The 19017-nt window shown below is 45.2% G+C and overlaps 8 protein-coding genes across 8 annotated transcripts; all 8 read left to right on the forward strand.

Annotated features, from left to right (window-relative positions):
* Positions 1-28: 28 nt before the first annotated feature.
* On the forward strand, positions 29-2285 carry LOC146370344 (collagen alpha-3(VI) chain-like). Its single transcript, XM_084954776.1, has 2 exons — positions 29-1344; positions 1566-2285. The coding sequence occupies exons 1-2, from the start codon at positions 822-824 to the stop codon at positions 2204-2206; spliced, it is 1164 nt and encodes a 387-aa protein (XP_084810902.1). The 5' UTR covers positions 29-821; the 3' UTR covers positions 2207-2285.
* Positions 2286-2312: 27 nt separating this feature from the next.
* On the forward strand, positions 2313-3901 carry LOC146370345 (collagen alpha-3(VI) chain-like). The gene is made up of 2 exons (XM_084954782.1): positions 2313-3024; positions 3279-3901. Exons 1-2 carry the CDS (start codon positions 2502-2504, stop codon positions 3893-3895), a joined length of 1140 nt encoding a protein of 379 aa, XP_084810908.1. The 5' UTR covers positions 2313-2501; the 3' UTR covers positions 3896-3901.
* Positions 3902-4162: 261 nt separating this feature from the next.
* LOC146370346 (collagen alpha-3(VI) chain-like) lies at positions 4163-6702 on the forward strand. Its single transcript, XM_084954799.1, has 2 exons — positions 4163-4691; positions 4951-6702. The coding sequence occupies exons 1-2, from the start codon at positions 4169-4171 to the stop codon at positions 5622-5624; spliced, it is 1197 nt and encodes a 398-aa protein (XP_084810925.1). The 5' UTR covers positions 4163-4168; the 3' UTR covers positions 5625-6702.
* LOC146370347 (collagen alpha-3(VI) chain-like) lies at positions 5876-8089 on the forward strand. The gene is made up of 2 exons (XM_084954472.1): positions 5876-6398; positions 7473-8089. Exons 1-2 carry the CDS (start codon positions 5876-5878, stop codon positions 8087-8089), a joined length of 1140 nt encoding a protein of 379 aa, XP_084810598.1.
* A 947-nt stretch (positions 8090-9036) lies between these two features.
* LOC146370348 (collagen alpha-3(VI) chain-like) lies at positions 9037-10625 on the forward strand. The gene is made up of 2 exons (XM_084954783.1): positions 9037-9748; positions 10003-10625. The coding sequence occupies exons 1-2, from the start codon at positions 9226-9228 to the stop codon at positions 10617-10619; spliced, it is 1140 nt and encodes a 379-aa protein (XP_084810909.1). The 5' UTR covers positions 9037-9225; the 3' UTR covers positions 10620-10625.
* A 231-nt stretch (positions 10626-10856) lies between these two features.
* LOC146370349 (collagen alpha-3(VI) chain-like) lies at positions 10857-12252 on the forward strand. Its single transcript, XM_084954773.1, has 2 exons — positions 10857-11385; positions 11611-12252. The coding sequence occupies exons 1-2, from the start codon at positions 10863-10865 to the stop codon at positions 12249-12251; spliced, it is 1164 nt and encodes a 387-aa protein (XP_084810899.1). The 5' UTR covers positions 10857-10862; the 3' UTR covers position 12252.
* Positions 12253-12497: 245 nt separating this feature from the next.
* On the forward strand, positions 12498-15052 carry LOC146370350 (collagen alpha-3(VI) chain-like). Its single transcript, XM_084954804.1, has 3 exons — positions 12498-13035; positions 13301-13900; positions 14155-15052. The coding sequence occupies exons 1-3, from the start codon at positions 12513-12515 to the stop codon at positions 14769-14771; spliced, it is 1740 nt and encodes a 579-aa protein (XP_084810930.1). The 5' UTR covers positions 12498-12512; the 3' UTR covers positions 14772-15052.
* Positions 15046-18979, forward strand: LOC146370351 (collagen alpha-3(VI) chain-like). The gene is made up of 5 exons (XM_084954473.1): positions 15046-15568; positions 15823-16416; positions 16640-17239; positions 17494-18087; positions 18311-18979. The coding sequence occupies exons 1-5, from the start codon at positions 15046-15048 to the stop codon at positions 18949-18951; spliced, it is 2952 nt and encodes a 983-aa protein (XP_084810599.1). The 3' UTR covers positions 18952-18979.
* The last annotated feature ends 38 nt before the right edge of the window (positions 18980-19017 follow it).

Genomic DNA, 19017 nt, shown 5'->3' on the forward strand with positions numbered 1-19017 from the left:
GACACACTCAGTGTGGATGATGGCAAAGACCGTGTGTCGGTTGTTCAGTACAGCAGCGATCCAGCCGTCCAGTTCTATCTGAACACTTACACCACAAAAAGAGAGGTCCTTGACAGTGTCAGAGGTTTGAGGCACAAAGGCGGACGACCCCTCAACACTGGAGCAGCTCTCCGGTACTTGAGGGATAACGTCTTCACGGCCTCTGCCGGAAGCAGGCGGCCAGCAGGAGTTCCGCAGGTCCTAATATTGATCACTGGTGGAAGATCATTTGACAGTATTGATGAACCAGCCTCTGCTCTCAAACAGCTGGGTGTCTTGACCATTGCAATTGGAACCCGAGGCTCTGACCCCAGAGAACTTCAGACCATAACTGGCGAGCCCAGTTATGCTCTATCTGTGTCTGAACTTACTGACCTACCCAAAGTGCAACAGCAACTTGAGTCCTCTGTGGAAGCTGCAGTTTTTGAAGTCACCCCAGAATTACCAACCGTAATTGGTACGTTGTCAGACACATCCTATTGCTGGCTCCAAAAGTTACTAATTTCAGCTACAGTGAGGAAAAGCAAATAAATGAATGTGATGTGTGTATAGGTTTTTTGTGCATTTCAAACCAGTTGGTAGCATGCTGTGGTCTTTCTAAAACAGAAGTAGGCCAGGCTAGTGTTGTTAAAATATTAGTGTGCCAGTGAAAGATAATCTCACAAGCTTTGTGAAAGGTTTTCATTTTTTTGTCCTACTGTCTTTTCTCAGCTTCACATGACAGAAAAGACATTGTATTCCTTCTGGATGGTTCTGATGGCACAAGGAATGGCTTTCCTGCCATGCGTGATTTTGTAGAGAGAGTGGTGGAGAAAATCAATGTGGGAGAAAACAAAGACCATGTCTCTGTGGTCCAGTACAGCAGAGAACCAGAGGTCCATTTCTATCTGAACACATATACCACAAGGGAGGATGTGGTGGACTCGGTCAGAGGGCTTAGACACAGAGGAGGAAGACCCCTAAACACTGGAGCAGCTCTCCAATACGTCAGAGACAACGTCTTTACAAACTCCTCTGGAAGTAGACGCCTGCAGGGTGTCCCACAGATATTGATCTTACTAACTGGGGGAAGGTCTTTTGACAATGTAGATAGCCCAGCCTCAGCTCTCAAACAGCAGGGCATTTATGTGATTGGCATTGGAACTAGGACCTCAGATGCTAGAGAGCTGCAGAAAATATCATATGAGCCCAGTTATGCTCTGTCAGTGTCCGAGTTCACTGACCTTCCCAGTGTCCAAGAACAGCTCTCTTCTGTAATGAGCAAAGTGATAGTGAGGGCCACGCCCATGACACCAACAGTGACCGGTAAGAACGTGACTCCTTTGTAATCTCCAGTATCATGGTAGGAAACAGTGTGAAAAGAAACCAAATGTGATTTGCTGTGTTCAGTTAGCCAGTGGATTGTTTTTTTTTTTTACAAAATAGTTGTTCTTGCGAAGAAAGAGTTCAATTTCAAGATGTTTCTCTTTAGCTGCAAAATATTTGATTGACCAAGTTAAACATATGGTAAATCTCATGTCTCTTAGTGGTCAGACAGCCAGCAGGAAGGGATGTGGTGTTTTTGCTGGATGGATCTGATGCTACTAGAAGTGGATTCCCAGCTATGAGAGACTTTGTCCAAAAACAAGTAGACACACTCAGTGTGGATGATGGCAAAGACCGTGTGTCGGTTGTTCAGTACAGCAGCGATCCAGCCGTCCAGTTCTATCTGAACACTTACACCACAAAAAGAGAGGTCCTTGACAGTGTCAGAGGTTTGAGGCACAAAGGCGGACGACCCCTCAACACTGGAGCAGCTCTCCGGCACTTGAGGGATAACGTCTTCACGGCCTCTGCCGGAAGCAGGCGGCCATCAGGAGTTCCGCAGGTCCTAATATTGATCACTGGTGGAAGATCATTTGACAGTATTGATGAACCAGCCTCTGCTCTCAAACAGCTGGGTGTCTTGACCATTGCAATTGGAACCCGAGGCTCTGACCCCAGAGAACTTCAGACCATAACTGGCGAGCCCAGTTATGCTCTATCTGTGTCTGAATTCAGTGACCTTCCCAATGTTCAAGAACAGCTCTCTTCTGTAATGAGCACAGTGCCAATGAGGGTCACACCTTTGAGCCCAACAGTGACTGGTAAGAACATGACCCATCTTCAAAGTCCAGTATCGTTGTAGGAAAAAGTGTGAAAAGAAATCATTTGGTTCTGCTGTGTTTAATCAGCCAGTGAATTGTTTTTTCTTTTTTTTTGTTCTGTTTTCGTCTTTTTTTTTTTTTTTTTTTTTATAAAATAGTTGTGGTTGTAAAGAAAGAGTTTAATTTTACCATGGTGCTTTTTAGCTGCAAAATATTTGATTGACCAAGTTAAACATATGGTAAATCTCATGTCTCTTAGTGGTCAGACAGCCAGCAGGAAGGGATGTGGTGTTTTTGCTGGATGGATCTGATGCTACTAGAAGTGGATTCCCAGCTATGAGAGACTTTGTCCAAAAACAAGTAGACACACTCAGTGTGGATGATGGCAAAGACCGTGTGTCGGTTGTTCAGTACAGCAGCGATCCAGCCGTCCAGTTCTATCTGAACACTTACACCACAAAAAGAGAGGTCCTTGACAGTGTCAGAGGTTTGAGGCACAAAGGCGGACGACCCCTCAACACTGGAGCAGCTCTCCGGTACTTGAGGGATAACGTCTTCACGGCCTCTGCCGGAAGCAGGCGGCCATCAGGAGTTCCGCAGGTCCTAATATTGATCACTGGTGGAAGATCATTTGACAGTATTGATGAACCAGCCTCTGCTCTCAAACAGCTGGGTGTCTTGACCATTGCAATTGGAACCCGAGGCTCTGACCCCAGAGAACTTCAGACCATAACTGGCGAGCCCAGTTATGCTCTATCTGTGTCTGAACTTACTGACCTACCCAAAGTGCAACAGCAACTTGAGTCCTCTGTGGAAGCTGCAGTTTTTGAAGTCACCCCAGAATTACCAACCGTAATTGGTACGTTGTCAGACACATCCTATTGCTGGCTCCAAAAGTTACTAATTTCAGCTACAGTGAGGAAAAGCAAATAAATGAATGTGATGTGTGTATAGGTTTTTTGTGCATTTCAAACCAGTTGGTAGCATGCTGTGGTCTTTCTAAAACAGAAGTAGGCCAGGCTAGTGTTGTTAAAATATTAGTGTGCCAGTGAAAGATAATCTCACAAGCTTTGTGAAAGGTTTTCATTTTTTTGTCCTACTGTCTTTTCTCAGCTTCACATGACAGAAAAGACATTGTATTCCTTCTGGATGGTTCTGATGGCACAAGGAATGGCTTTCCTGCCATGCGTGATTTTGTAGAGAGAGTGGTGGAGAAAATCAATGTGGGAGAAAACAAAGACCATGTCTCTGTGGTCCAGTACAGCAGAGAACCAGAGGTCCATTTCTATCTGAACACATATACCACAAGGGAGGATGTGGTGGACTCGGTCAGAGGGCTTAGACACAGAGGAGGAAGACCCCTAAACACTGGGGCAGCTCTCCAATACGTCAGAGACAACGTCTTTACAAACTCCTCTGGAAGCAGACGCCTGCAGGGTGTCCCACAGATATTGATCTTACTAACTGGGGGAAGGTCTTTTGACAATGTAGATAGCCCAGCCTCAGCTCTCAAACAGCAGGGCATTTATGTGATTGGCATTGGAACTAGGACCTCAGATGCTAGAGAGCTGCAGAAAATATCATATGAGCCCAGTTATGCTCTGTCAGTGTCCGAGTTCACTGACCTTCCCAGTGTCCAAGAACAGCTCTCTTCTGTAATGAGCAAAGTGATAGTGAGGGCCACGCCCATGACACCAACAGTGACCGGTAAGAACGTGACTCCTTTGTAATCTCCAGTATCATGGTAGGAAACAGTGTGAAAAGAAACCAAATGTGATTTGCTGTGTTCAGTTAGCCAGTGGATTGTTTTTTTTTTACAAAATAGTTGTTCTTGCGAAGAAAGAGTTCAATTTCAAGATGTTTCTCTTTAGCTGCAAAATATTTGATTGAGCAAGTTAAACATATGGTAAATCTCATGTCTCTTAGTGGTCAGACAGCCAGCAGGAAGGGATGTGGTGTTTTTGCTGGATGGATCTGATGCTACTAGAAGTGGATTCCCAGCTATGAGAGACTTTGTCCAAAAACAAGTAGACACACTCAGTGTGGATGATGGCAAAGACCGTGTGTCGGTTGTTCAGTACAGCAGCGATCCAGCCGTCCAGTTCTATCTGAACACTTACACCACAAAAAGAGAGGTCCTTGACAGTGTCAGAGGTTTGAGGCACAAAGGCGGACGACCCCTCAACACTGGAGCAGCTCTCCGGTACTTGAGGGATAACGTCTTCACGGCCTCTGCCGGAAGCAGGCGGCCCTCAGGAGTTCCGCAGGTCCTAATATTGATCACTGGTGGAAGATCATTTGACAGTATTGATGAACCAGCCTCTGCTCTCAAACAGCTGGGTGTCTTGACCATTGCAATTGGAACCCGAGGCTCTGACCCCAGAGAACTTCAGACCATAACTGGCGAGCCCAGTTATGCTCTATCTGTGTCTGAATTCAGTGACCTTCCCAATGTTCAAGAACAGCTCTCTTCTGTAATGAGCACAGTGCCAATGAGGGTCACACCTTTGAGCCCAACAGTGACTGGTAAGAACATGACCCATCTTCAAAGTCCAGTATCGTTGTAGGAAAAAGTGTGAAAAGAAATCATTTGGTTCTGCTGTGTTTAATCAGCCAGTGAATTGTTTTTTCTTTTTTTTTGTTCTGTTTTCGTCTTTTTTTTTTTTTTTTTTTTTATAAAATAGTTGTGGTTGTAAAGAAAGAGTTTAATTTTACCATGGTGCTTTTTAGCTGCAAAATATTTGATTGACCAAGTTAAACATATGGTAAATCTCATGTCTCTTAGTGGTCAGACAGCCAGCAGGAAGGGATGTGGTGTTTTTGCTGGATGGATCTGATGCTACTAGAAGTGGATTCCCAGCTATGAGAGACTTTGTCCAAAAACAAGTAGACACACTCAGTGTGGATGATGGCAAAGACCGTGTGTCGGTTGTTCAGTACAGCAGCGATCCAGCCGTCCAGTTCTATCTGAACACTTACACCACAAAAAGAGAGGTCCTTGACAGTGTCAGAGGTTTGAGGCACAAAGGCGGACGACCCCTCAACACTGGAGCAGCTCTCCGGTACTTGAGGGATAACGTCTTCACGGCCTCTGCCGGAAGCAGGCGGCCATCAGGAGTTCCGCAGGTCCTAATATTGATCACTGGTGGAAGATCATTTGACAGTATTGATGAACCAGCCTCTGCTCTCAAACAGCTGGGTGTCTTGACCATTGCAATTGGAACCCGAGGCTCTGACCCCAGAGAACTTCAGACCATAACTGGCGAGCCCAGTTATGCTCTATCTGTGTCTGAACTTACTGACCTACCCAAAGTGCAACAGCAACTTGAGTCCTCTGTGGAAGCTGCAGTTTTTGAAGTCACCCCAGAATTACCAACCGTAATTGGTACGTTGTCAGACACATCCTATTGCTGGCTCCAAAAGTTACTAATTTCAGCTACAGTGAGGAAAAGCAAATAAATGAATGTGATGTGTGTATAGGTTTTTTGTGCATTTCAAACCAGTTGGTAGCATGCTGTGGTCTTTCTAAAACAGAAGTAGGCCAGGCTAGTGTTGTTAAAATATTAGTGTGCCAGTGAAAGATAATCTCACAAGCTTTGTGAAAGGTTTTAATTTTTTTGTCCTACTGTCTTTTCTCAGCTTCACATGACAGAAAAGACATTGTATTCCTTCTGGATGGTTCTGATGGCACAAGGAATGGCTTTCCTGCCATGCGTGATTTTGTAGAGAGAGTGGTGGAGAAAATCAATGTGGGAGAAAACAAAGACCATGTCTCTGTGGTCCAGTACAGCAGAGAACCAGAGGTCCATTTCTATCTGAACACATATACCACAAGGGAGGATGTGGTGGACTCGGTCAGAGGGCTTAGACACAGAGGAGGAAGACCCCTAAACACTGGGGCAGCTCTCCAATACGTCAGAGATAATGTCTTTACAAACTCCTCTGGAAGCAGACGCCTGCAGGGTGTCCCACAGATATTGATCTTACTAACTGGGGGAAGGTCTTTTGACAATGTAGATAGCCCAGCCTCAGCTCTCAAACAGCAGGGCATTTATGTGATTGGCATTGGAACTAGGACCTCAGATGCTAGAGAGCTGCAGAAAATATCATATGAGCCCAGTTATGCTCTGTCAGTGTCCGAGTTCACTGACCTTCCCAGTGTCCAAGAACAGCTCTCTTCTGTAATGAGCAAAGTGATAGTGAGGGCCACGCCCATGACACCAACAGTGACCGGTAAGAACGTGACTCCTTTGTAATCTCCAGTATCATGGTAGGAAACAGTGTGAAAAGAAACCAAATGTGATTTGCTGTGTTCAGTTAGCCAGTGGATTGTTTTTTTTTTTACAAAATAGTTGTTCTTGCGAAGAAAGAGTTCAATTTCAAGATGTTTCTCTTTAGCTGCAAAATATTTGATTGACCAAGTTAAACATATGGTAAATCTCATGTCTCTTAGTGGTCAGACAGCCAGCAGGAAGGGATGTGGTGTTTTTGCTGGATGGATCTGATGCTACTAGAAGTGGATTCCCAGCTATGAGAGACTTTGTCCAAAAACAAGTAGACACACTCAGTGTGGATGATGGCAAAGACCGTGTGTCGGTTGTTCAGTACAGCAGCGATCCAGCCGTCCAGTTCTATCTGAACACTTACACCACAAAAAGAGAGGTCCTTGACAGTGTCAGAGGTTTGAGGCACAAAGGCGGACGACCCCTCAACACTGGAGCAGCTCTCCGGTACTTGAGGGATAACGTCTTCACGGCCTCTGCCGGAAGCAGGCGGCCAGCAGGAGTTCCGCAGGTCCTAATATTGATCACTGGTGGAAGATCATTTGACAGTATTGATGAACCAGCCTCTGCTCTCAAACAGCTGGGTGTCTTGACCATTGCAATTGGAACCCGAGGCTCTGACCCCAGAGAACTTCAGACCATAACTGGCGAGCCCAGTTATGCTCTATCTGTGTCTGAACTTACTGACCTACCCAAAGTGCAACAGCAACTTGAGTCCTCTGTGGAAGCTGCAGTTTTTGAAGTCACCCCAGAATTACCAACCGTAATTGGTACGTTGTCAGACACATCCTATTGCTGGCTCCAAAAGTTACTAATTTCAGCTACAGTGAGGAAAAGCAAATAAATGAATGTGATGTGTGTATAGGTTTTTTGTGCATTTCAAACCAGTTGGTAGCATGCTGTGGTCTTTCTAAAACAGAAGTAGGCCAGGCTAGTGTTGTTAAAATATTAGTGTGCCAGTGAAAGATAATCTCACAAGCTTTGTGAAAGGTTTTCATTTTTTTGTCCTACTGTCTTTTCTCAGCTTCACATGACAGAAAAGACATTGTATTCCTTCTGGATGGTTCTGATGGCACAAGGAATGGCTTTCCTGCCATGCGTGATTTTGTAGAGAGAGTGGTGGAGAAAATCAATGTGGGAGAAAACAAAGACCATGTCTCTGTGGTCCAGTACAGCAGAGAACCAGAGGTCCATTTCTATCTGAACACATATACCACAAGGGAGGATGTGGTGGACTCGGTCAGAGGGCTTAGACACAGAGGAGGAAGACCCCTAAACACTGGGGCAGCTCTCCAATACGTCAGAGACAACGTCTTTACAAACTCCTCTGGAAGTAGACGCCTGCAGGGTGTCCCACAGATATTGATCTTACTAACTGGGGGAAGGTCTTTTGACAATGTAGATAGCCCAGCCTCAGCTCTCAAACAGCAGGGCATTTATGTGATTGGCATTGGAACTAGGACCTCAGATGCTAGAGAGCTGCAGAAAATATCATATGAGCCCAGTTATGCTCTGTCAGTGTCCGAGTTCACTGACCTTCCCAGTGTCCAAGAACAGCTCTCTTCTGTAATGAGCAAAGTGATAGTGAGGGCCACGCCCATGACACCAACAGTGACCGGTAAGAACGTGACTCCTTTGTAATCTCCAGTATCATGGTAGGAAACAGTGTGAAAAGAAACCAAATGTGATTTGCTGTGTTCAGTTAGCCAGTGGATTGTTTTTTTTTTTTACAAAATAGTTGTTCTTGCGAAGAAAGAGTTCAATTTCAAGATGTTTCTCTTTAGCTGCAAAATATTTGATTGACCAAGTTAAACATATGGTAAATCTCATGTCTCTTAGTGGTCAGACAGCCAGCAGGAAGGGATGTGGTGTTTTTGCTGGATGGATCTGATGCTACTAGAAGTGGATTCCCAGCTATGAGAGACTTTGTCCAAAAACAAGTAGACACACTCAGTGTGGATGATGGCAAAGACCGTGTGTCGGTTGTTCAGTACAGCAGCGATCCAGCCGTCCAGTTCTATCTGAACACTTACACCACAAAAAGAGAGGTCCTTGACAGTGTCAGAGGTTTGAGGCACAAAGGCGGACGACCCCTCAACACTGGAGCAGCTCTCCGGCACTTGAGGGATAACGTCTTCACGGCCTCTGCCGGAAGCAGGCGGCCATCAGGAGTTCCGCAGGTCCTAATATTGATCACTGGTGGAAGATCATTTGACAGTATTGATGAACCAGCCTCTGCTCTCAAACAGCTGGGTGTCTTGACCATTGCAATTGGAACCCGAGGCTCTGACCCCAGAGAACTTCAGACCATAACTGGCGAGCCCAGTTATGCTCTATCTGTGTCTGAATTCAGTGACCTTCCCAATGTTCAAGAACAGCTCTCTTCTGTAATGAGCACAGTGCCAATGAGGGTCACACCTTTGAGCCCAACAGTGACTGGTAAGAACATGACCCATCTTCAAAGTCCAGTATCGTTGTAGGAAAAAGTGTGAAAAGAAATCATTTGGTTCTGCTGTGTTTAATCAGCCAGTGAATTGTTTTTTCTTTTTTTTTGTTCTGTTTTCGTCTTTTTTTTTTTTTTTTTTTTTTTATAAAATAGTTGTGGTTGTAAAGAAAGAGTTTAATTTTACCATGGTGCTTTTTAGCTGCAAAATATTTGATTGACCAAGTTAAACATATGGTAAATCTCATGTCTCTTAGTGGTCAGACAGCCAGCAGGAAGGGATGTGGTGTTTTTGCTGGATGGATCTGATGCTACTAGAAGTGGATTCCCAGCTATGAGAGACTTTGTCCAAAAACAAGTAGACACACTCAGTGTGGATGATGGCAAAGACCGTGTGTCGGTTGTTCAGTACAGCAGCGATCCAGCCGTCCAGTTCTATCTGAACACTTACACCACAAAAAGAGAGGTCCTTGACAGTGTCAGAGGTTTGAGGCACAAAGGCGGACGACCCCTCAACACTGGAGCAGCTCTCCGGTACTTGAGGGATAACGTCTTCACGGCCTCTGCCGGAAGCAGGCGGCCATCAGGAGTTCCGCAGGTCCTAATATTGATCACTGGTGGAAGATCATTTGACAGTATTGATGAACCAGCCTCTGCTCTCAAACAGCTGGGTGTCTTGACCATTGCAATTGGAACCCGAGGCTCTGACCCCAGAGAACTTCAGACCATAACTGGCGAGCCCAGTTATGCTCTATCTGTGTCTGAACTTACTGACCTACCCAAAGTGCAACAGCAACTTGAGTCCTCTGTGGAAGCTGCAGTTTTTGAAGTCACCCCAGAATTACCAACCGTAATTGGTACGTTGTCAGACACATCCTATTGCTGGCTCCAAAAGTTACTAATTTCAGCTACAGTGAGGAAAAGCAAATAAATGAATGTGATGTGTGTATAGGTTTTTTGTGCATTTCAAACCAGTTGGTAGCATGCTGTGGTCTTTCTAAAACAGAAGTAGGCCAGGCTAGTGTTGTTAAAATATTAGTGTGCCAGTGAAAGATAATCTCACAAGCTTTGTGAAAGGTTTTCATTTTTTTGTCCTACTGTCTTTTCTCAGCTTCACATGACAGAAAAGACATTGTATTCCTTCTGGATGGTTCTGATGGCACAAGGAATGGCTTTCCTGCCATGCGTGATTTTGTAGAGAGAGTGGTGGAGAAAATCAATGTGGGAGAAAACAAAGACCATGTCTCTGTGGTCCAGTACAGCAGAGAACCAGAGGTCCATTTCTATCTGAACACATATACCACAAGGGAGGATGTGGTGGACTCGGTCAGAGGGCTTAGACACAGAGGAGGAAGACCCCTAAACACTGGGGCAGCTCTCCAATACGTCAGAGACAACGTCTTTACAAACTCCTCTGGAAGCAGACGCCTGCAGGGTGTCCCACAGATATTGATCTTACTAACTGGGGGAAGGTCTTTTGACAATGTAGATAGCCCAGCCTCAGCTCTCAAACAGCAGGGCATTTATGTGATTGGCATTGGAACTAGGACCTCAGATGCTAGAGAGCTGCAGAAAATATCATATGAGCCCAGTTATGCTCTGTCAGTGTCCGAGTTCACTGACCTTCCCAGTGTCCAAGAACAGCTCTCTTCTGTAATGAGCAAAGTGATAGTGAGGGCCACGCCCATGACACCAACAGTGACCGGTAAGAACGTGACTCCTTTGTAATCTCCAGTATCATGGTAGGAAACAGTGTGAAAAGAAACCAAATGTGATTTGCTGTGTTCAGTTAGCCAGTGGATTGTTTTTTTTTTACAAAATAGTTGTTCTTGCGAAGAGCTGCAAAATATTTGATTGAGCAAGTTAAACATATGGTAAATCTCATGTCTCTTAGTGGTCAGACAGCCAGCAGGAAGGGATGTGGTGTTTTTGCTGGATGGATCTGATGCTACTAGAAGTGGATTCCCAGCTATGAGAGACTTTGTCCAAAAACAAGTAGACACACTCAGTGTGGATGATGGCAAAGACCGTGTGTCGGTTGTTCAGTACAGCAGCGATCCAGCCGTCCAGTTCTATCTGAACACTTACACCACAAAAAGAGAGGTCCTTGACAGTGTCAGAGGTTTGAGGCACAAAGGCGGACGACCCCTCAACACTGGAGCAGCTCTCCGGTACTTGAGGGATAACGTCTTCACGGCCTCTGCCGGAAGCAGGCGGCCCTCAGGAGTTCCGCAGGTCCTAATATTGATCACTGGTGGAAGATCATTTGACAGTATTGATGAACCAGCCTCTGCTCTCAAACAGCTGGGTGTCTTGACCATTGCAATTGGAACCCGAGGCTCTGACCCCAGAGAACTTCAGACCATAACTGGCGAGCCCAGTTATGCTGTATCTGTGTCTGAGTTCACTGACCTTCCCAATGTTCAAGAACAGCTCTCTTCTGTAATGAGCACAGTGTCAATGAGGGTCACACCTTTGACCCCAACAGTGACTGGTAAGAACATGACCCATCTTCAAAGTCCAGTATCATTGTAGGAAACAGTGTGAAAAGAAATAATTTGGTTTTGCTGTGTTTAATCAACCAGTGGATTGTTTTTTGTTTTTTTGTCATAAAATAGTTGTGGTTGTAAAGAAAGAGTTCAATTTTACCATGGTGCTTTTTAGCTGCAAAATATTTGATTGACCAAGTTAAACATATGGTAAATCTCATGTCTCTTAGTGGTCAGACAGCCAGCAGGAAGGGATGTGGTGTTTTTGCTGGATGGATCTGATGCTACTAGAAGTGGATTCCCAGCTATGAGAGACTTTGTCCAAAAACAAGTAGACACACTCAGTGTGGATGATGGCAAAGACCGTGTGTCGGTTGTTCAGTACAGCAGCAATCCAGCCGTCCAGTTCTATCTGAACACTTACACCACAAAAAGAGAGGTCCTTGACAGTGTCAGAGGTTTGAGGCACAAAGGCGGACGACCCCTCAACACTGGAGCAGCTCTCCGGTACTTGAGGGATAACGTCTTCACGGCCTCTGCCGGAAGCAGGCGGCCCTCAGGAGTTCCGCAGGTCCTAATATTGATCACTGGTGGAAGATCATTTGACAGTATTGATGAACCAGCCTCTGCTCTCAAACAGCTGGGTGTCTTGACCATTGCAATTGGAACCCGAGGCTCTGACCCCAGAGAACTTCAGACCATAACTGGCGAGCCCAGTTATGCTGTATCTGTGTCTGAGTTCACTGATCTTCCCAATGTTCAAGAACAGCTGTCTTCTGTAATGAGCACAGTGTCAATGAGGGTCACACCTTTGACCCCAACAGTGACTGGTAAGAACATGACCCATCTTCAAAGTCCAGTATCATTGTAGGAAACAGTGTGAAAAGAAATAATTTGGTTTTGCTGTGTTTAATCAACCAGTGGATTGTTTTTTGTTTTTTTGTCATAAAATAGTTGTGGTTGTAAAGAAAGAGTTCAATTTTACCATGGTGCTTTTTAGCTGCAAAATATTTGATTGACCAAGTTAAACATATGGTAAATCTCATGTCTCTTAGTGGTCAGACAGCCAGCAGGAAGGGATGTGGTGTTTTTGCTGGATGGATCTGATGCTACTAGAAGTGGATTCCCAGCTATGAGAGACTTTGTCCAAAAACAAGTAGACACACTCAGTGTGGATGATGGCAAAGACCGTGTGTCGGTTGTTCAGTACAGCAGCAATCCAGCCGTCCAGTTCTATCTGAACACTTACACCACAAAAAGAGAGGTCCTTGACAGTGTCAGAGGTTTGAGGCACAAAGGCGGACGACCCCTCAACACTGGAGCAGCTCTCCGGTACTTGAGGGATAACGTCTTCACGGCCTCTGCCGGAAGTAGGCGGCCCTCAGGAGTTCCGCAGGTCCTAATATTGATCACTGGTGGAAGATCATTTGACAGTATTGATGAACCAGCCTCTGCTCTCAAACAGCTGGGTGTCTTGACCATTGCAATTGGAACCCGAGGCTCTGACCCCAGAGAACTTCAGACCATAACTGGCGAGCCCAGTCATGCTGTATCTGTGTCTGAGTTCACTGACCTTCCCAATGTTCAAGAACAGCTCTCTTCTGTAATGAGCACAGTGTCAATGAGGGTCACACCTTTGAGCCCAACAGTGACTGGTAAGAACATGACCCATCTTCAAAGTCCAGTATCGTTGTAGGAAACAGTGTGAAAAGAAATCATTTGGTTCTGCTGTGTTTAATCAGCCAGTGGATTGTTTTTTCTTTTTTTTTGTTCTGTTTTCGTCTTTTTTTTTTTTTTTTTTTTTTTTTTTATAAAATATTTGTGGTTGTAAAGAAAGAGTTTAATTTTACCATGGTGCTTTTTAGCTGCAAAATATTTGATTGACCAAGTTAAACATATGGTAAATCTCATGTCTCTTAGTGGTCAGACAGCCAGCAGGAAGGGATGTGGTGTTTTTGCTGGATGGATCTGATGCTACTAGAAGTGGATTCCCAGCTATGAGAGACTTTGTCCAAAAACAAGTAGACACACTCAGTGTGGATGATGGCAAAGACCGTGTGTCGGTTGTTCAGTACAGCAGTGATCCAGCCGTCCAGTTCTATCTGAACACTTACACCACAAAAAGAGAGGTCCTTGACAGTGTCAGAGGTTTGAGGCACAAAGGCGGACGACCCCTCAACACTGGAGCAGCTCTCCGGCACTTGAGGGATAACGTCTTCACGGCCTCTGCCGGAAGCAGGCGGCCATCAGGAGTTCCGCAGGTCCTAATATTGATCACTGGTGGAAGATCATTTGACAGTATTGATGAACCAGCCTCTGCTCTCAAACAGCTGGGTGTCTTGACCATTGCAATTGGAACCCGAGGCTCTGACCCCAGAGAACTTCAGACCATAACTGGCGAGCCCAGTTATGCTCTATCTGTGTCTGAACTTACTGACCTACCCAAAGTGCAACAGCAACTTGAGTCCTCTGTGGAAGCTGCAGTTTTTGAAGTCACCCCAGAATTACCAACCGTAATTGGTACGTTGTCAGACACATCCTATTGCTGGCTCCAAAAGTTACTAATTTCAGCTACAGTGAGGAAAAGCAAATAAATGAATGTGATGTGTGTATAGGTTTTTTGTGCATTTCAAACCAGTTGGTAGCATGCTGTGGTCTTTCTAAAACAGAAGTAGGCCAGGCTAGTGTTGTTAAAATATTAGTGTGCCAGTGAAAGATAATCTCACAAGCTTTGTGAAAGGTTTTCATTTTTTTGTCCTACTGTCTTTTCTCAGCTTCACATGACAGAAAAGACATTGTATTCCTTCTGGATGGTTCTGATGGCACAAGGAATGGCTTTCCTGCCATGCGTGATTTTGTAGAGAGAGTGGTGGAGAAAATCAATGTGGCAGAAAACAAAGACCATGTCTCTGTGGTCCAGTACAGCAGAGAACCAGAGGTCCATTTCTATCTGAACACATATACCACAAGGGAGGATGTGGTGGACTCGGTCAGAGGGCTTAGACACAGAGGAGGAAGACCCCTAAACACTGGGGCAGCTCTCCAATACGTCAGAGACAACGTCTTTACAAACTCCTCTGGAAGTAGACGCCTGCAGGGTGTCCCACAGATATTGATCTTACTAACTGGGGGAAGGTCTTTTGACAATGTAGATAGCCCAGCCTCAGCTCTCAAACAGCAGGGCATTTATGTGATTGGCATTGGAACTAGGACCTCAGATGCTAGAGAGCTGCAGAAAATATCATATGAGCCCAGTTATGCTCTGTCAGTGTCCGAGTTCACTGACCTTCCCAGTGTCCAAGAACAGCTCTCTTCTGTAATGAGCAAAGTGATAGTGAGGGCCACGCCCATGACACCAACAGTGACCGGTAAGAACGTGACTCCTTTGTAATCTCCAGTATCATGGTAGGAAACAGTGTGAAAAGAAACCAAATGTGATTTGCTGTGTTCAGTTAGCCAGTGGATTGGTTTTTTTTTTACAAAATAGTTGTTCTTGCGAAGAAAGAGTTCAATTTCAAGATGTTTCTCTTTAGCTGCAAAATATTTGATTGAGCAAGTTAAACATATGGTAAATCTCATGTCTCTTAGTGGTCAGACAGCCAGCAGGAAGGGATGTGGTGTTTTTGCTGGATGGATCTGATGCTACTAGAAGTGGATTCCCAGCTATGAGAGACTTTGTCCAAAAACAAGTAGACACACTCAGTGTGGATGATGGCAAAGACCGTGTGTCGGTTGTTCAGTACAGCAGCGATCCAGCCGTCCAGTTCTATCTGAACACTTACACCACAAAAAGAGAGGTCCTTGACAGTGTCAGAGGTTTGAGGCACAAAGGCGGACGACCCCTCAACACTGGAGCAGCTCTCCGGCACTTGAGGGATAACGTCTTCACGGCCTCTGCCGGAAGCAGGCGGCCATCAGGAGTTCCGCAGGTCCTAATATTGATCACTGGTGGAAGATCATTTGACAGTATTGATGAACCAGCCTCTGCTCTCAAACAGCTGGGTGTCTTGACCATTGCAATTGGAACCCGAGGCTCTGACCCCAGAGAACTTCAGACCATAACTGGCGAGCCCAGTTATGCTCTATCTGTGTCTGAACTTACTGACCTACCCAAAGTGCAACAGCAACTTGAGTCCTCTGTGGAAGCTGCAGTTTTTGAAGTCACCCCAGAATTACCAACCGTAATTGGTACGTTGTCAGACACATCCTATTGCTGGCTCCAAAAGTTACTAATTTCAGCTACAGTGAGGAAAAGCAAATAAATGAATGTGATGTGTGTATAGGTTTTTTGTGCATTTCAAACCAGTTGGTAGCATGCTGTGGTCTTTCTAAAACAGAAGTAGGCCAGGCTAGTGTTGTTAAAATATTAGTGTGCCAGTGAAAGATAATCTCACAAGCTTTGTGAAAGGTTTTAATTTTTTTGTCCTACTGTCTTTTCTCAGCTTCACATGACAGAAAAGACATTGTATTCCTTCTGGATGGTTCTGATGGCACAAGGAATGGCTTTCCTGCCATGCGTGATTTTGTAGAGAGAGTGGTGGAGAAAATCAATGTGGCAGAAAATAAAGACCATGTCTCTGTGGTCCAGTACAGCAGAGAACCAGAGGTCCATTTCTATCTGAACACATATACCACAAGGGAGGATGTGGTGGACTCGGTCAGAGGGCTTAGACACAGAGGAGGAAGACCCCTAAACACTGGGGCAGCTCTCCAATACGTCAGAGACAACGTCTTTACAAACTCCTCTGGAAGTAGACGCCTGCAGGGTGTCCCACAGATATTGATCTTACTAACTGGGGGAAGGTCTTTTGACAATGTAGATAGCCCAGCCTCAGCTCTCAAACAGCAGGGCATTTATGTGATTGGCATTGGAACTAGGACCTCAGATGCTAGAGAGCTGCAGAAAATATCATATGAGCCCAGTTATGCTCTGTCAGTGTCCGAGTTCACTGACCTTCCCAGTGTCCAAGAACAGCTCTCTTCTGTAATGAGCAAAGTGATAGTGAGGGCCACGCCCATGACACCAACAGTGACCGGTAAGAACGTGACTCCTTTGTAATCTCCAGTATCATGGTAGGAAACAGTGTGAAAAGAAACCAAATGTGATTTGCTGTGTTCAGTTAGCCAGTGGTTTGTTTTTTTTTTTTTTACAAAATAGTTGTTCTTGCGAAGAAAGAGTTCAATTTCAAGATGTTTCTCTTTAGCTGCAAAATATTTGATTGACCAAGTTAAACATATGGTAAATCTCATGTCTCTTAGTGGTCAGACAGCCAGCAGGAAGGGATGTGGTGTTTTTGCTGGATGGATCTGATGCTACCAGAAGTGGATTCCCAGCTATGAGAGACTTTGTCCAAAAACAAGTAGACACACTCAGTGTGGATGATGGCAAAGACCGTGTGTCGGTTGTTCAGTACAGCAGCGATCCAGCCGTCCAGTTCTATCTGAACACTTACACCACAAAAAGAGAGGTCCTTGACAGTGTCAGAGGTTTGAGGCACAAAGGCGGACGACCCCTCAACACTGGAGCAGCTCTCCGGCACTTGAGGGATAACGTCTTCACGGCCTCTGCCGGAAGCAGGCGGCCATCAGGAGTTCCGCAGGTCCTAATATTGATCACTGGTGGAAGATCATTTGACAGTATTGATGAACCAGCCTCTGCTCTCAAACAGCTGGGTGTCTTGACCATTGCAATTGGAACCCGAGGCTCTGACCCCAGAGAACTTCAGACCATAACTGGCGAGCCCAGTTATGCTCTATCTGTGTCTGAACTTACTGACCTACCCAAAGTGCAACAGCAACTTGAGTCCTCTGTGGAAGCTGCAGTTTTTGAAGTCACCCCAGAATTACCAACCGTAATTGGTACGTTGTCAGACACATCCTATTGCTGGCTCCAAAAGTTACTAATTTCAGCTACAGTGAGGAAAAGCAAATAAATGAATGTGATGTGTGTATAGGTTTTTTGTGCATTTCAAACCAGTTGGTAGCATGCTGTGGTCTTTCTAAAACAGAAGTAGGCCAGGCTAGTGTTGTTAAAATATTAGTGTGCCAGTGAAAGATAATCTCACAAGCTTTGTGAAAGGTTTTAATTTTTTTGTCCTACTGTCTTTTCTCAGCTTCACATGACAGAAAAGACATTGTATTCCTTCTGGATGGTTCTGATGGCACAAGGAATGGCTTTCCTGCCATGCGTGATTTTGTAGAGAGAGTGGTGGAGAAAATCAATGTGGCAGAAAATAAAGACCATGTCTCTGTGGTCCAGTACAGCAGAGAACCAGAGGTCCATTTCTATCTGAACACATATACCACAAGGGAGGATGTGGTGGACTCGGTCAGAGGGCTTAGACACAGAGGAGGAAGACCCCTAAACACTGGGGCAGCTCTCCAATACGTCAGAGACAACGTCTTTACAAACTCCTCTGGAAGCAGACGCCTGCAGGGTGTCCCACAGATATTGATCTTACTAACTGGGGGAAGGTCTTTTGACAATGTAGATAGCCCAGCCTCAGCTCTCAAACAGCAGGGCATTTATGTGATTGGCATTGGAACTAGGACCTCAGATGCTAGAGAGCTGCAGAAAATATCATATGAGCCCAGTTATGCTCTGTCAGTGTTCGAGTTCACTGACCTTCCCAGTGTCCAAGAACAGCTCTCTTCTGTAATGAGCAAAGTGATAGTGAGGGCCACGCCCATGACACCAACAGTGACCGGTAAGAACGTGACTCCTTTGTAATCTCCAGTATCATGGTAGGAAACAGTGTGAAAAGAAACCAAATGTGATTTGCTGTGTTCAGTTAGCCAGTGGTTTGTTTTTTTTTTTTTTACAAAATAGTTGTTCTTGCGAAGAAAGAGTTCAATTTCAAGATGTTTCTCTTTAGCTGCAAAATATTTGATTGACCAAGTTAAACATATGGTAAATCTCATGTCTCTTAGTGGTCAGACAGCCAGCAGGAAGGGATGTGGTGTTTTTGCTGGATGGATCTGATGCTACCAGAAGTGGATTCCCAGCTATGAGAGACTTTGTCCAAAAACAAGTAGACACACTCAGTGTGGATGATGGCAAAGACCGTGTGTCGGTTGTTCAGTACAGCAGCGATCCAGCCGTCCAGTTCTATCTGAACACTTACACCACAAAAAGAGAGGTCCTTGACAGTGTCAGAGGTTTGAGGCACAAAGGCGGACGACCCCTCAACACTGGAGCAGCTCTCCGGCACTTGAGGGATAACGTCTTCACGGCCTCTGCCGGAAGCAGGCGGCCATCAGGAGTTCCGCAGGTCCTAATATTGATCACTGGTGGAAGATCATTTGACAGTATTGATGAACCAGCCTCTGCTCTCAAACAGCTGGGTGTCTTGACCATTGCAATTGGAACCCGAGGCTCTGACCCCAGAGAACTTCAGACCATAACTGGCGAGCCCAGTCATGCTGTATCTGTGTCTGAATTCAGTGACCTTCCCAATGTTCAAGAACAGCTCTCTTCTGTAATGAGCACAGTGCCAATGAGGGTCACACCTTTGAGCCCAACAGTGACTGGTAAGAACATGACCCATCTTCAAAGTCAAGTATCATTGTAGGAAACAGTGTGAAAAGAAATCATTTGGTTCTGCTGTGTTTAATCAGCCAGTGGATTGTTTTTTCTT

Source organism: Perissodus microlepis, chromosome 16, assembly GCF_051167445.1.
Source record: "Perissodus microlepis isolate ML-2025 ecotype Zambia chromosome 16, ASM5116744v1, whole genome shotgun sequence".
In the NCBI taxonomy this organism is placed as follows: Eukaryota; Metazoa; Chordata; class Actinopteri; order Cichliformes; family Cichlidae; genus Perissodus; species Perissodus microlepis.

Bases quoted from the DNA above. Each gene is read 5' to 3' on its own strand.
- LOC146370344 (XM_084954776.1), top strand. From the start codon at position 822: ATGCGTGATTTTGTAGAGAGAGTGGTGGAGAAAATCAATGTGGGAGAA. The intron at 1,345-1,565 runs GTAAGAACGTGA...CATGTCTCTTAG, and splicing joins CATGACACCAACAGTGACCG to TGGTCAGACAGCCAGCAGGA.
- LOC146370345 (XM_084954782.1), top strand. From the start codon at position 2,502: ATGAGAGACTTTGTCCAAAAACAAGTAGACACACTCAGTGTGGATGAT. The intron at 3,025-3,278 runs GTACGTTGTCAG...GTCTTTTCTCAG, and splicing joins AGAATTACCAACCGTAATTG to CTTCACATGACAGAAAAGAC.
- LOC146370346 (XM_084954799.1), top strand. From the start codon at position 4,169: ATGAGAGACTTTGTCCAAAAACAAGTAGACACACTCAGTGTGGATGAT. The intron at 4,692-4,950 runs GTAAGAACATGA...CATGTCTCTTAG, and splicing joins TTTGAGCCCAACAGTGACTG to TGGTCAGACAGCCAGCAGGA.
- LOC146370347 (XM_084954472.1), top strand. From the start codon at position 5,876: ATGCGTGATTTTGTAGAGAGAGTGGTGGAGAAAATCAATGTGGGAGAA. The intron at 6,399-7,472 runs GTAAGAACGTGA...GTCTTTTCTCAG, and splicing joins CATGACACCAACAGTGACCG to CTTCACATGACAGAAAAGAC.
- LOC146370348 (XM_084954783.1), top strand. From the start codon at position 9,226: ATGAGAGACTTTGTCCAAAAACAAGTAGACACACTCAGTGTGGATGAT. The intron at 9,749-10,002 runs GTACGTTGTCAG...GTCTTTTCTCAG, and splicing joins AGAATTACCAACCGTAATTG to CTTCACATGACAGAAAAGAC.
- LOC146370349 (XM_084954773.1), top strand. From the start codon at position 10,863: ATGAGAGACTTTGTCCAAAAACAAGTAGACACACTCAGTGTGGATGAT. The intron at 11,386-11,610 runs GTAAGAACATGA...CATGTCTCTTAG, and splicing joins TTTGACCCCAACAGTGACTG to TGGTCAGACAGCCAGCAGGA.
- LOC146370350 (XM_084954804.1), top strand. From the start codon at position 12,513: ATGAGAGACTTTGTCCAAAAACAAGTAGACACACTCAGTGTGGATGAT. The intron at 13,036-13,300 runs GTAAGAACATGA...CATGTCTCTTAG, and splicing joins TTTGAGCCCAACAGTGACTG to TGGTCAGACAGCCAGCAGGA. The intron at 13,901-14,154 runs GTACGTTGTCAG...GTCTTTTCTCAG, and splicing joins AGAATTACCAACCGTAATTG to CTTCACATGACAGAAAAGAC.
- LOC146370351 (XM_084954473.1), top strand. From the start codon at position 15,046: ATGAGAGACTTTGTCCAAAAACAAGTAGACACACTCAGTGTGGATGAT. The intron at 16,417-16,639 runs GTAAGAACGTGA...CATGTCTCTTAG, and splicing joins CATGACACCAACAGTGACCG to TGGTCAGACAGCCAGCAGGA. The intron at 17,240-17,493 runs GTACGTTGTCAG...GTCTTTTCTCAG, and splicing joins AGAATTACCAACCGTAATTG to CTTCACATGACAGAAAAGAC.